The 14,413-nt window shown below is 50.4% G+C and overlaps 2 protein-coding genes and 1 pseudogene across 4 annotated transcripts; 1 reads left to right on the top strand and 2 right to left on the bottom strand.

The window, feature by feature from the left end:
* Positions 1–631: 631 nt before the first annotated feature.
* Positions 632–2,095, bottom strand: LOC112816099 (dnaJ homolog subfamily A member 1 pseudogene; annotated as a pseudogene).
* A 2,181-nt stretch (positions 2,096–4,276) lies between these two features.
* Positions 4,277–13,990, top strand: LOC112816100 (lymphocyte antigen 6 complex locus protein G6f-like). Of its 3 annotated transcripts, none has more exons than XM_025862468.2 (6): positions 4,277–4,498; positions 5,290–5,619; positions 5,702–5,965; positions 6,958–7,113; positions 12,044–12,190; positions 13,656–13,990. In XM_025862468.2, exons 1-6 carry the CDS (start codon positions 4,441–4,443, stop codon positions 13,877–13,879), a joined length of 1,179 nt encoding a protein of 392 aa, XP_025718253.1. In that variant the 5' UTR covers positions 4,277–4,440; the 3' UTR covers positions 13,880–13,990. The 3 variants fall into 3 exon arrangements, with proteins under 3 accessions (XP_025718253.1, XP_025718252.1, XP_073741079.1); XM_025862467.2 differs by lacking the exons at positions 12,044–12,190; positions 13,656–13,990 and adding exons at positions 7,289–7,355; positions 7,491–7,803; XM_073884978.1 differs by lacking the exons at positions 12,044–12,190; positions 13,656–13,990 and adding an exon at positions 7,289–7,359.
* On the bottom strand, positions 8,619–10,506 carry LOC141371190 (lymphocyte antigen 6G6e-like). Its single transcript, XM_073884979.1, has 3 exons — positions 10,290–10,506; positions 9,584–9,715; positions 8,619–9,473 (listed from the first exon to the last, which is right to left on the bottom strand). Exons 1-3 carry the CDS (start codon positions 10,339–10,341, stop codon positions 9,157–9,159), a joined length of 501 nt encoding a protein of 166 aa, XP_073741080.1. The 5' UTR covers positions 10,342–10,506; the 3' UTR covers positions 8,619–9,156.
* Positions 13,991–14,413: the final 423 nt, after the last annotated feature.

Below are 14,413 nucleotides of genomic sequence, written 5' to 3'. Positions count from 1 at the left end.
GAGGAAAGGTGTCTAGGAATACATCTAACCAAAGAAATGCAAGATTTTATGAAGAAAATTACAAAAGTTTTTGAAAGAGGTAAACGAAGGCTTGAATAATTGGAGAGCTACATCGCAGTCATGGATAGGAGGACTCAGCATCGTTAAGGAGTGTGAAATACTGGTTAATACAAAAAAAAAAAAACAGGAGGGGGGGATGAATTATCACTCTTAAGCGTGGACGAATCTCAAAACCTCAAAACCGTAATGTTGAGTGGAAAAAAGAAACCTACAGGTTATATACAACCTGACACCATTGTATAACGTCCAAAGAGAAAATTTAATGATCGAGAGTGAAAGATAAAAGCAAATTTAGAATAGTGTAACACAGCATAGAGAATCCTTGAGATGGTAATACTATTTTTTAATAGATATTCAGATTTGTTTTATTTTTCTTTGTACCTTACACCTACATAATATATACATTCTTTAGCTTTTTATTGCAGCAAACACCTATACGGAAAAGTGAACCATTTGAATATATCCATGTAATCAGCATCGAGATCAAAATTACATTATACCACATATACAAGATCTTCCTCAAATCACTACCTGCCCCACCAAGAGTAACCACTATCTTAATTTCTTTTTTTTTTGAGCTTTTATATTTGAGTTTATTCTTCATTTAAAACACTACTATAGTTGAATATTAAAACAAAAACAATAGCAAGTAGTGAGCTATGATTATAGTCCTTCACTCATTCACTACTGCATATAAAATGCCAGCAGTGTTTTTCACTGGCCCCATTAAGAGGTCTGACACTGAACACCACCCCTGGGATGATGTTCATCATCCTCATAGGCTTCGCCATTGTAATGGCGCCGTCTTTCCTGATTTGGATCAAAGTCCACCAGTTCTACCTGGTCCATTTCATCAGTCTCTTCTACTTCCTTCCTCTCAGGTAGGAGTTTTTCCAGCAAAGAAAGTTTATCAGGAGAGAGAAAGCCATTCTCAGGAAAGTTTACCTTAAATTCAATGATAAGGCGACCCTTCTCATATGGTCTACGATAAATTGGCATGCCTTCATTTAGCACACACTTGATATCTCCATGCTTGACAATTTGACCTGGGTGAGAGGTGATGACGATGGTTCGGTTGTCAAGAGTAGATACTGGCTTTTGAAAGCCACACAGTGCTTCAACCAGCTGTATGTCCATACACATGAAGAGGTCTTCTCCTCGCCGAGTAAAAACAGCGTGGTCCTTCTGATCTAAAACAATGATAATATCTCCTGGTTCCAGTCCTGGTTCTTGGTCTCCTTCACCATGGAATGTTATCTTCTGGCCGTCCTTCATGCCTTTGTCAATATGAACTTCTAGAATCTTCTTCTCTCGAACTATCTTCCTCCCATTGCAGTTTTTACATCTGTCTTTGGGACTGATCCGTTCCCCATGGCCCTGGCACTCCATGCACACAGACTGAATTTGCTGAACCATTCCAGGTCCTATCTGATGAATTCTTATTTGCATTCCAGTACCTCGGCAATTGGGACAACATTCGACTGCTCCTTTCTTACCACCTCGGCCTTCACATTTATCACAAATCACATTCTTTGGCAGAGCTAGTTTTCGTGTTGCACCATTATATAAATCTTCTAAGGTTACTGAGAGCTGATGCACAACATTTTTACCTCTCCTTTCTCTCTGCATCCTTCCTCCTCCTCCAAAAACCATATCAAAGATGTCCATGGGGGAGCCAAAACCACCACCAGCTCCACCTTCGTTAATTGCCTGTTCTCCTCCTTTGTCATATAATTCCCTTTTCTTTGCATCAGAGAGTACTTCGTAAGCTTGAGAAATCTGTTTAAACTTCTCTCCTTCATTTGGATTCTTATCAGGGTGGTACTTCAAGGCCAGTTTCCTGTAGGCCTTTTTCAATTCCTCTTGGGTGGCATTGGGTTTGACCCCCAAAACATCATAGTAAGTGGTTTCTTTCACCATTGTCTACAGCCGGTGAGAGGGCCGAGGCCGGTGTGGGGGAGCGGGAAGGGGCGCGTTGCTGGGCGCAGCTCGGGCAGCCGCCGCTGCTCCGCGTCTCACCGAGCGTTCTGGAAAGTTCCGCTTAATTTCTAAATTCATAGGTTAGTTTTGCCTGATTTTGTACCTCACGTAAATGGAATCATATGAAATCATGCCCTTTGTTTCTTGCTTCTTTTACTTGTTAGGTTACATTTGATGTAGTCTTTGGTATGCATGGAATATTTCATCAGAAACAATTTTAAGGGGGCACCTGGGTGGCTCAGTTGGTTAAGCGTCTGCCTTCAGCTCAGGTCATGATCCCAGGGTCCGAGGATGAGCCGCATGTTGGGCTCTCTGCTCAGTGGGGAACCTGCTTCTCCCTCTCCCTCTGCCCCTACCCACCCCCCACCTGCTTGTACTCTCTCAAATAAATAAAATCTTAAAAAAAAGAAAAACAATTTTAGAATAAAAAAACACCAATTCAAAGAGATACAAGCACCCCTATGTTTATAGCAGCATTATTTACAATAGCCAAGATATGGAAGCAGCCCATGTGTCCACTGATTGATGAATGGAGGAAGAAGATATGAGATATGTGTGTGTGTGTGTGTTTACACACACACACACACACGCATATATATGGAATATTATGCAGCCATAAAAAGGAATGAAATCTTGCCATTTGCAATGATATGGATGGAGCTAGAGAGTATAATGCCAAGCAAAATGAGTCAGCCAGAGAAAGACAAATACTGTATGATTTCACTCATATGTGGAATTTTTTTAAAAAGATTTTATTTATTGGGCGCCTGGGTGGCTCAGTCGTTAAGCGTCTGCCTTGGGCTCAGGTCATGATCCCAGGTTCCTGGGATTGAGTCCCACATTGGGCTCCCTGCTCCGCGGGAAGCCTGCTTCTCCCTCTCCCACTTCCCCTGCTTGTGTTCCTGCTCTCGCTATCTCTCTCTGTCAAATAAATAAAATCTTAAAAAAAAAGATTTTATTTATTTAACACAGAGCGTGCATGAGAGAGCACATGCAGGGGGAGTGGCAGAGGGAGGAGAAGCAGGCGCCCCCATATGTGGACTTTAAGAAACAAAACAAGCAAAGGGAAAAAAGAGAGAAATCAAGAACCAGCCTCTTGAGGCACCTGGGTGGCTCAGTGGGTTAAGCCTCTGCCTTCGGCTCAGGTCATGATCCCAGGTTCCTGGGATCGAGTCCCACATCGGGCTCCCTGCTCAGCGGGAAGCCTGCTTCTCCCTCTTGCTCTGCCTCTCCCCTCCTCTTGTTCTATATCTCAAATAAATAAATAAAATCTTTAAAAAGAGAAAAGAAACAGACTCTTAATTATAGAGAACAGACTGATGGTTGGGGGGTGGGGCATGGGTGAAATAGGTGATGGGGATTAAGGAGGGCACGTGTCCTCATGAGCACCAGGTGATGTATAGAAGTGTTGAAGCACTATATTGTACACCTGAAACTAATAAAACACTATGTTAACTGGAATTAAAATAAAAAATTAAGGGGCTTCTGGGTGGCTCAGTCCCGTAAGTGTCTGCCTTTCCGGCTCAGGTCATGATCCTGGTCATGATCCCCGAGGGTCCTGGGATTGGGCCCTGCATCCAGCTCCCTGCTCAGTGGGGAGTCTGCTGCTCCCTCTCCCTCTGCCCGTCCACCCGCCCTCCGTGCTCTCTCGCGCTCATGCACTCTCTCTCCAATAAATAAAATCTTTTAAAAAATAAATAAAAAATTAAAAACATACCAACCATAAAAAAATTTTTTTTAAATAAACTTTAAAAATAAATAACACATTAAAAACTGTTAGAGCTATATGAAGATCTGTTTTGAGAATCCTGCCTGGGGTAAAGGGATTTGGTGAATTCTCTAGGCCCCTGTTATCTTTTTCCTTCAGGAGTAACTTAATACACTCATCAGGGGCTCAGAAGAGGTCTGTGGTGTGCCAGGCAGCCACAGGGAAAGTCATTCTAAATTATTCATGGAGTATTGACTAGGTATGCAGTCTTATGCTGGGTTCTGTGGAGACCAACATGAAGACTCAGCTTCTTCACTCATGGCTGGTATCTCTCTTAGGGTGGAGAAGAGAGCACAGAATGTACTTCCAGAATGAATGAAGGTGGACGGCTGTGCCCCCTTCTGCGCAGGCTTTTTAGCATGAAGTCTTTGATCTGTGTCCTTGAGCTGATGTAGAGTCAGAGTGTGAGATCATCTTCAGAACGCCCGGGACTGGGTCTTTTCCCCCTCGGGACTGAAAGGTGGTGGTCACTTTTTCCCCAGCAGGCATGAAGCTAGGCTTTATCTCTCCAGCATTCCCATCCCCTCAGAGGCCCATGTCACTACAGACCAGAGAATGTGGGCCTATATCTGGGTTTTGTTTCCTCCGTGAGGCACCAGGTCCTGGGCAAGAGAACTTGGCAGACTCTCTCCATGGCCGTCTTATTCCTCCTCCTTCTGTTTCTACGTGGACCCCACCGGGCTGCTGCAGGTAAGGAACAGGAGGTGGGGGATTCTTTGGCTATTTGAAAGGTTGTAAGGAACTACTGTTGTTTCTCCTTAGAGGCCTGGGGAAGGTATATGACTCAGGAAGATAGATTTACCCCAACTGACTCCCCCCTGCCTCTAATTCAGGGGAAGACCCAGAGACAACGAGGGTCCAGGTCATGTACAGTTTCTTTCTTTTTTTTAATGTTTAATTTTTTTGAAGATATTTATTTATTTATTTATTTATTTATTTATTTATTTATTTATTTATTTATCAGAGAGCGAGCAAGAGAGCGAGAGCACACAAGCAGGGGGAGTGGGAGAGGGAGAAGCAGGCTTCCCGCTGAGCAGGGAGCCCGATGCGGGGCTCAATCCTGGGACCCTGAGATCATGACCTGAGCCGAAGGCAGATGCTTAACCAACTGAGCCACCCAGGAGTCCCTAATGTTTAATTTTTTAATTTTGGGGGCTTTGTTTTGTAGAGTCTTTTTGGGGGGGGGTTATGTACAGTTTCCCTTAGAAAATAAGGATAGATGAGAAAATGCGTCCAGAAAAGGAGAAAAGAGAGGAAGGACCTTTGCCAACTATTCTAGCCTTTTTTCTCTTGCCTTCAGATTCCCTCACCCACTGGAGGAGAGTCTCCTCCTCACTTTTTGTAGCTGTCACTTGAGAAATGTACTCATAGCCAGACCCATGCGGGGAGACCCCAGAAGGACAGAAGCTGGGGGTTGGAGGTCAAGTGGGAGCTATCGATCTGATGCAGGTCTCTAGTCTCATACAACCTCCTCCCCACAGACAACATCCAGACCATCTATGTAGCCTTGGGGGAGGCGATGGAGCTGCCGTGCCCCTCACCACCCGCCCTGAGTGGAGATGAGCTCCTGTCCTGGTTCCGCAGCCCTGCAGCAGGCTCCTCCACTGTCCTGGTGGCCCAAGTGCAAGTAGCCAGTCCAGGCCCAGACCCCGGGAAGCCCACAAGGGTATCCAGGCTCAAACTGCTGGGGAACTATTCGTTGTGGCTGGAAGGGTCCAAGGAGGGAGACGCCGGTCGATACTGGTGTGCCGTGCTGGGTCAGCAACACAAGTACCAGAACTGGAGGGTATATGATGTCTCCGTGCTCAGAGGTGAGTGAAAGCACATAGATCAGGGGCCACTGGGGGGCCAGGAAGTCCAGCAGAGAACTAAGAGGTCCCTCTCTCCCCACAGGATCCCAGCTATCTGCGAGGGCTGCGGATGGATCCCCCTGCTCTGTCCTTTTATGTTCTGTGGCCCCTGCCAGACGCCTAGACTCTGTGACCTGGCTAGAGGGAAAGGGTCCTGTGAGGGGTCATGTACAGTCATTTTGGGGCAATGGGGCTGCCCTGCTCTTGGTGTGTCCTGGGGACGGGCTCTCTGAGTCCGGGGAACACAGACCAAGAATCATCAGCTGCCTCATGCCTCACAACAAAGGGGTCAGCTTTAGCCTGGCAGGTAAACTGAGGGAGGATATGGGAGAGGATATTGCCTCTGGCACAGTCTGCACCTGCTGGTTAGGGGAGGAAGATGGGACTTTGCCATTGGCCAGATTCCGGTGGGGGATGATTTCTGGTGGAGCAGACCATCACCTGTAGGAAGAGGGCTTTTTTTCTTATTGACGAACTCCCTAACAGAGAAGGGGGTTGTTTAAGCCAGCTCTCTGGTGGAATAGACCACTGGCCTATTGACCACTGGAAGGCTTCTGGTGGAATACACCATTACTTAGAAATGGGGTAATCTATGACTTTTGTGGAATATCTCATAGCAGAGAGGAAGAAAAGAAGAATTTTTGATGGGGGAATTGTCTTTTGAAGAAAAGATATATGCGCTGATGTTCTAATGGCCTACTGAGAGTGGAACTAGAAGCGGAAAAAATATATAATTGTTTTACAATTAGAAGTCCGTTATAAACAGAAAGAATGCTATTGGGTGTAGAATAACCCATTTACAAGGCAGGAGGGAGGAGCAAATGGCCATTACTTTGGTAAGCGAAGGTCAATTAATGGGCAGTGACAGGGTCTTATTTCCCTCTACATCCTCAGCACCTAATATGGTGCCTGGCATTTGGTGGGCACTCAGGGGATGCTTATGGAGTGAATCAGTGAAAGAAAGAATGAATTGGAAGGCACTACTTGTTCCTGAAAGTTTGGATTACTATTAAGGATATAAGGAAAACTGCAGTTATGGCTGACTGTCTGCTCTGGAGTTAGTTGTCCATATGTGGGTGGGGGGGTGTCCCTATTCGATACCAACAGGGGCTGACGGGGTCAGCATGAGAGGCTCGAAAATGGACAAAGTGGGTTGGTGGAAATTGGGGGCAAAGAAGCCTATGAAATCTTTTGGTGGGAAGAGCCCACTAGACTACGGGGGAAGCCTCTCTTCGCGGCACAGGAACAAACCCCTCACCACCTCCCTCCTGACCCCTGTTGTCTTGCCCTTTACTGTAGCCTCCACTGAGGTCTCCCCTGCCCTCTGTGCCCCTTCCACGGGCTGGGATGTGTCCTGGATCCTGATGCTGTTGCTCACAGTGGGTCAGGGGTTCACCATCCTGGCCCTCAGCGTCATGCTCTGCAGACAGAGGGTCCAGGGGATTCAGCGCAGAGGTGAGTCCCTCCCTCCCAGAGGGAAAGAAGAGAACATGTGGGTGTGAGGCAGAGGGCTGGGCTCACATCTTGCCTCTAAACCCTGTCTTCTCTAGGGGAGGAGGGTAGTAAGGAGTATAGCTCTGAGTTATCTGGTGATTTCTCTGCTGCACCCCATGTGGCTCCTTCTTCCCAGATGCCTCGATTCCTCAGTTCAAACCTGAAATCCAGGTCTATGAGAACATCCATTTGGCCTGTCTCAGGTGAGGAACACTAGGGGGTGCAGGCTTAAATCCCAGAGGAGACTGGGGTTGGGGTGGGTATGGGGGTCCCCGTTCCTGAGGAGGTGGAGAACGGAAGTATCCTTAATCTGTCTTTCTGCTTCACAAAACCCACAGCCCACCTGCCCCCAAGATCAGATGATCTCCATGACATCTGCTGGAAGCGTGACCTGCTGTTTCTCTGGCCATCTGGCACCTGAAGGCTTCGCCTGAAAACCTTGGCAAGGGGGGAAGGGCTGAGAGTGCTACTTTACAGTCCAGTTGGTCTCCAGCAGTCAAGCTGTGTGTGTGTGTGTGTGTGTGTGTGTGTGTTGGGGGGGGCGCTGAAGGAAAGCAGAGATTATTCTGTGATGTCACCTGTGAGAAGGTGTGGTGTCCTGTTTCATAGCAACCAGTGAAGGGGTGGCCCTGAGCCCCCAGTACCATGGGATTGAGGGGAGCCCGGGGTGGCTGGCGGGGGTGAGGAGGGGTGGGCATGGGCAGAGACGAGATAGAAGAATCCAGAGATTTGAGCAATTGTGGAGAGTCAGCCTTGGGGAAACCACAGGACAAATGGAGGGGACTAAAGAAGAGGGAAGGGAAAGGACTCACGTTAGAGGAAAGAGATGGGCAGAGAGGGAAAACAACAGAAGCACCAAGTGGAAGGACTGAATGGCAGAGAATAGGAAGAAGACTCGGCTTGCCTCTAAATTAAGCCAGGCCACGCCCCAGCCCTGTCCCTCATCCCTGCTCAGTCTCGTTTGCACAGAGGAGTGGAGGGGGAACACGCACCTTTAATCAGACCTCAGGCTTCCTCACGTGGACGGGGAGGGCACTGAGTCAGGATGGGGCGGCCCTCCTTATCCTAGCACTTCATGCGGCATCCGGCCTCTGGCATCCGGAGCGGTGAGAGGCTTATCAACATCCTGACGTCCTGGGAGGCCCAGGAGTCACATGCTATCTCCCTGGGTAGAGGGAGTGTCCACAGGGGCGGGTGGGTGGATTCCCCGGTGGGGTGTGTCCTGGGCTGTCTGTGAACCGTGGACAAGCTTGGGCTGGTCAAGCGGGGGAGGGCACTGATGCTCTTAACTGGTCCATTCCCCGGTCTCAGGCAGAAAGGAGCTGGACTCCCCACCACACCCTCACAAGCAGCTCCACCAGACACACTTTTGTGTGTCTGCTCAAGCTTGGAGAGTGACTTCTCAGAAGTGTCACCAAAAGCCTTCATGCTACAGTGGCTTAAGCTAAGCTATTAGCAAGAAGGAGGACTCGAATGACACAGACGGAGAATGAGGTGAAAGTTACAGTTCAGGTCCCAGCAGCCAGCCCAACTCCCCAAGCAGCTCTAGTTTGCTTTTAGAGAGAGAGAGAGAGAGAGAGAGAGAGAGAACACACGCGCACACGCGCGCGCACACACACACACAGCAGTGTCCTAGACTCCCAGATAGCACTTTTATTCAATTTACTCTTCACAGTTCCCCCAAGAACCTCCTTCCTGAGTTCCTGACCTGTCAAATTAATCTTTCTTAGCAAGACTGTACTCCTCACCATACCTGGTGCCCCTTCAATCCCCTTGCCTGGGACCCCCAGCTCCATCAAACCGCCTGCCTTGCCCAAAACCGGGAGCTGAGATAGGACATCAGCGGTGGGCATCTAGAAGAAAACAAAGGACCTAGAACAGGTGTTCTTTATGAGGCAGGGCTCTGGGCAGGTGCCTATAGGGGCTACAGCAGTGCCCGTAGGAACCAGGCCTTGGGAGGGGTCTGGGAAGGTGTGAAGCCGGGAATCCCAGGTCTCTACAGAATCAGGTTCTTGGGCATATCTCAGATGCAGGTGTCTGGAGGGCGGTGATGATGGGGGCAGAGCCCTGAGTTGAAGGCTGCAGACCAGCTTGAAGCCAGCGGAGGAGGGGGCCTCCCCAGGTGAAGCTGGCCCCGAGGAGGAGCAGGGCGGTGAGGAGGGGGCTGGGGAGCGGCCGCAGCGTGGGGGCTGTGTTGCACAGGTCCTGCTCACAGCAGTGGTGCCGCAGAGCATAGGAGCGCGACCAGTAGGTGGCACGGCCCTGCAGAAGGCACTGGGCCCGTGGGAGGCAGCCTTTCCGTTCGATGATCTCATTCTGCTCTGTGGGACAAAGAGAGAATGCTGAGGCCGGGGCAGGAAGGAGGCAAGGGCTGGGGGCAGCAGGAAAAGCAGGATGGATGGATGGAGATTGGCCTGGGCCCGAGTCCTACCTGAGGTGCCAGTGCTGATGCCACAAGCTTCGTCGTCCTGACACTCGGTGGGAACAGGGTAGCAGGGTTTGGCAAAGCCGCAGGTGTAACAGCGGAGCCGACCCCGCGCAGGGGGCGGGGGCGTGGTGAGACCTGCAGGGGGGCGGGGAGAGGCAGAGAGGCCCCTGAGAGGCTGGAGCCCGGATCCTGGACAGGGATTCACGCAGAGAGGTGGGGAGAGGGAGGGAAGGACAAGGGCTGACAGAAGTAGGAAAGAGACACAGGGAAGGGAGGGGAGACAACTCAGGAAAAGAAAAAGACACAGAGGTAAGAGGGATCCAGAGGTTGTGAGAAAGGCACAGACGTGACAGAAGCCAAGAGAGTCAGAGAGGAAGGCAGAGAGTGACACCCAAGCCAGACCCGGAAGGCGGGGTGGCAGTGAAGAATTTAAGCAGATGGTGCCCCAGACCGAGAGCAAATAAGAATTGACACTGACCACGGGGTCCCTGCAAAGAAGCAAGAGGTGAGATAAGGAACAGGGGAGACAGGACAGAGGCATATCAAGATGCTGCAGGGAAGAGAGAGTTATTCTCAAATGCCTTGGAAAAGAAACTTCTGGTTCCACCTTCTCCTGGCCTGAGGCCATTCCCGGGAGCTCTTCTTTCTAAGGCCCATGCAACTCTCTGCTCAGCATCTTCCCTGTTTCTCCCCACCGGTCCCCCCTTACCCAGTGCCTCACAGAGGAACAGGATGCACAGGAAGATGCTGGAGGTGCCCATGGCTGGACCCAGGGCTCAGGAGTCTGGGAGAATGTGATCTGCACCCCGAGATCCTGAGAGCTAGAGCATCTGAGCGAGACAGGGAGGGACCAGTAAACAAACACACCTAGGGAGTGAATCTGGGGCGTGGAACCAGGACCAGATTCACCAGCCTGACGCAGTAGGGGCCCTGGGCCCGAGGCTCCTGCGCCCCACACCTCTCACATCCTCCCCGCCCCCTACTTGAGTCGGCTTGAGCCTTCAGGGCCTTCTCTGTTCTGTGTGTGTTGCTCTCAGCTGCGTCTGCCGCTTCAGAGTTCTGTCTGTCACCTTCCCCCTCACTCCTCCCCACCTCCCCTTGTCTCAAGCTGTTCTCAGCTCTGTCAGCTCAGCTCCCTGGCTTTGTTTGCTCCATCTTTCCCCTCTCCGTGCAGTTGAGTCTCTCAAGGTCACCCTCCTAGAAGGCCTGGCCCAGAATTGTTCCAACGTGGTGTTTGAATGTGGAATCAACGATACCCTCTCCCACCCGCCCCTCCACACAAAGCTCAGCTGCGTAAGGGGGACCCCACCCAGCTTCACATCCCTTTGATCCCCCCAAGCCTCAACATTTGTACCCCATAATTATCTCTCCCAGCATTACTACTGCGGAGGAAGGAATTAATCATGGGTGGGGCCAGAGGGACAGGTGTGTTTCCACTAGGGGGGCAGTTCAGAAAGACTAGGAAGGAATGCAGGGAACAGAGTTAGGAGGTGGTGGTAGATTCTGGAAAACTGAGGTTTAAGACCTTGAGGAGGAGAGCCTGATCTGAGGAATCAGAGCGGGGCTGTACCGGGAGTAAGACAGAGGAGGGAGGGGGGCAGAGGAGACAGATATCCTTTTTGTTGTTGTTGTTTTTAAATCTCAGGACCTCTTTATACTCTTAAAAATTACTGAAGACCCCAAAGAGCTTTTCTTTGTGTGAGTTAATATTGGTATTTACTATAATATTTACTATATTCAAAATCAAAACAGAGCATTTTAAATAGGTTTATTTAAAAATAAAAATAATAAACCTATCACCTGTTAACAAAATACAGTTTTGTGAAAAGTAACTTCTTTCCCAACAACACAGAAAAGGAGTGTCACTCTACACTTTGGGGAATTAGATAAAAGTCAGGCTGAATAGAAGATGGCCGGGTTATCACATCTGCTTCTGCACTCAGACTGCTGGGATGTGTTGTTTTGGTTGAAGTATGCTGAGAAAAGCCAACCTCATGTAGGTATGTAGTTGGAAAAGGAAGACCATTGAGGACCCTCTGAAAGGGTCTATAGGGCCAGGAGTTCTGGGGCCACAGCTTGAGAACCGCTGCTGAGGATGGAGGAATCCAGGGACTCTGGAGCATGCCAGGAGCTCTTTCTCCCGCGGGGCGGGGGCGGGGGGGGGGGCCTCCCTGTCCTCATTGGGGCCCCAGTGCCTGCTGGGGGAGATTCTTTCCTCCCTTTTTATTGCCCTATAAAGCCCAAGGCAAGGGGGATATAAGGCTGGCGGATCAGGGCCCGGGATGGGGGGGGCGGGAGAGAGGTGATACTGACGCAGGCAGACACAATGAACTCCTTACTTGCTGTGGTCCTGCTCGGCACCCTGCTGGGGTCTGCCTTGGGTAAGGAGGCAGCCAAGGCCGGTCCCCCTCTGCTAACTGGCTCCAGGTCAGCCCAGGTCAAGTGCCTCTTCTCTCCTGCCAGGAAACCACATGCGATGCTTCGAGTGCAAAGGAGGCCCCAGCAGCTCCTGCAAAGAAACGGTGGCCACCTGCGGGGAGGGGGAGCGCTGTGGCTTCTTGGAGCGCAAACCCCAGCCGGACCGAGGGCAGAACAAGCTGTCTGGAAACCGTGAGTTCTCATTTGCCCTCTTCCCCCAGCCCTCCCCTGCCTCCAGGCTCAGTCTGGCTCTGGGCAGATGATGCCATGGCAGAGTAGAGCGGTCCGTAGCCCCTTCTGGCTCTGGCACTGAGCCCCACCCCCCCGCCGCAGCCCACTGTCCATGGACTCCCACCTCCTCGTCTTCACTCTCCAGACTCTCAGAGGCCCATTCACTCGTAAGTGGTTGAAAAAGTTCTGTCCCTTGAAGGTAGAGACCAAAATATTAAACCAAACTTGCAGACATTAACTAAGGACCAGGGTGTGTGTTTGTGTGTGATTTTGAAATAATTTTTGATTGACAGAAAAGTAGTAGAATAGTAGAAAAAGTAGTAGAATAGTACAATTCCTGTATATGCTTCACCTCCCTTCCTCTAATGTTAACATCTAATATAACCATAGTACAGGGGCGCCTGGGTGGCTCAGTCCGTTAAGCGTCTGCCTTGGGCTCAGGTCATGATCCCAGGGTCCTGGGGTCGAGCCCCGCATCGGGCTCCCTGCTCAGCGGGAAGCCTGCTTCTCCCTCTCCCTCTGCCCCTGTTTGTGTTTCCTCTCTTGCTGTCTCGCTCTCTCTGTCAAATAAATAAAGTCTTTTTTTTTCCCACCCCCCCCCCACCCCCACCCCCACCCCCGCCCCCTGGCAGTTCGCCGCAAGTTGAGAGTTTTTGAGGGCAAAATTGGGCTAGGGGTCTTCTGAGACGGTGGACACTGTTGATTGGAGGCCCACGCGAGATCATGCCCACACAGGCGCTCTGGTGCCACTTCGTCTGGTCCCGCAGAGGTCTTTTCCATCTCAAGAGACTTGGAATCTAAAAAATATCTTTATTCTTTATGTTAGACATTTCATTAGGCACATCCAATGATTATGTCTTTAGGATAGTGCTGACCACTTGTCCCGCAGGTCGCACTCCTACCCCTGGAGCCTAGGCTTGTGTGTTCCTCAGTCGGTCCGGCTGTGCCTGCGGGTGACAGGACCCGTAGTGTTCATTTTCCACCTGAACTGACAAGAGGGACGTTGGCTTCAGTCCAGGACCCAAACCAGGACCCCACATTGCATTTAGCGCTCACGTCTTCTTAGTCTCCAATCAGCGACAGTTCTGCGTCTTTGTCTTCCATGATCTTGACACTTTTCAAGAGTCCCCATAACTTATTTTAGAGACACCCCTCAATTTACATTTATCTACTATTTTCTCATAATTAGATGGAGTCATGGATTTTTGGCCAGAACAGCACCGCGAAGGGAGGTCGGTCCTTTTCAGTGCCATTGAATCAGAGGGCTCACAATGTCAATGTTAATTTTGGTCACTTGGTTTCATGGAGGTGTTTTTTGGAGGGGGCAGAGAATCCCTTTGGGCTCCTTGAAGTCACCTCCGCTCTGCCCTAGAAGGCAAGTCCTCAAGGCAGGAGTCCAACACCCCAGTCTTCTTCTCTCTCTCAGCCTCAGTGACCTTGATTCATCACTATCCAGCCTGCGTGGCGGCCCATCATTGCAATCAAGTGGAAACAGAGTTGGTGGGAGACGTGACTTACACAACCCACAGGAACTGCTGCGTCGGAGACCTGTGTAACAGCGCTGTGGCAAGCACCGTGGCCCCGCCACGCATCTTGGCTGCAACAGCCACCGCCCTGGCCTGGCTCTTGCCAGCACTGTGGAGAGGCTAGTAGGCTCAGGATGGGGAAGGAAGGGGAGCAAGGGAGCAAGGGAGCAAAGGAGATCTGAGGTGAGAAGACAAACACCCCTCTGTGAGCCATTAAAATCTCTCCACCACTCTAGAGCTGACTGGAAAATGCCATCTATCTTTCGTTGATGGGAGAATTGCATGAGTATTATGGGGGCATCCATGCTCTAGTTACCAAGCGTCAGCGGACTTAGTTACTCCTTAACCAATGAAACCCCAAAGGACAATGGAGAATCTGCCCTAGGTGACTCCTGGATCCTATTGCTAGGGAGAATCCTCCTTAGCCGTGAAGCCACTGAGGGGAGCGGGCTCTGGGCTGAGTCGGGGGGGGGGGGGGGTCACAGGAATCAAAGGACCCGGTTGGGTTTGTTCCCCTTTCTCCCATTTGCAACTTGGTTCCCAATGTGACTCTATAGGATTGAGAAAGGAAATGGAAGCCCCGTGATGGGAGGGTTGCTTGGAGCCCTGCTTAGTAACCTGGCCAAGTGAGGCTGCCCTTGACTCTAACCTGAGGGAC

Source organism: Callorhinus ursinus, unplaced genomic scaffold, assembly GCF_003265705.2.
Source record: "Callorhinus ursinus isolate GAN/ISIS: 27379988/994484 unplaced genomic scaffold, GSC_fseal_2.0 scaffold59, whole genome shotgun sequence".
Taxonomy (NCBI): domain Eukaryota; kingdom Metazoa; phylum Chordata; class Mammalia; order Carnivora; family Otariidae; genus Callorhinus; species Callorhinus ursinus.
Note: the sequence above shows the minus strand (reverse complement) of the source record. Positions and strands in the feature narration are given on the sequence as shown.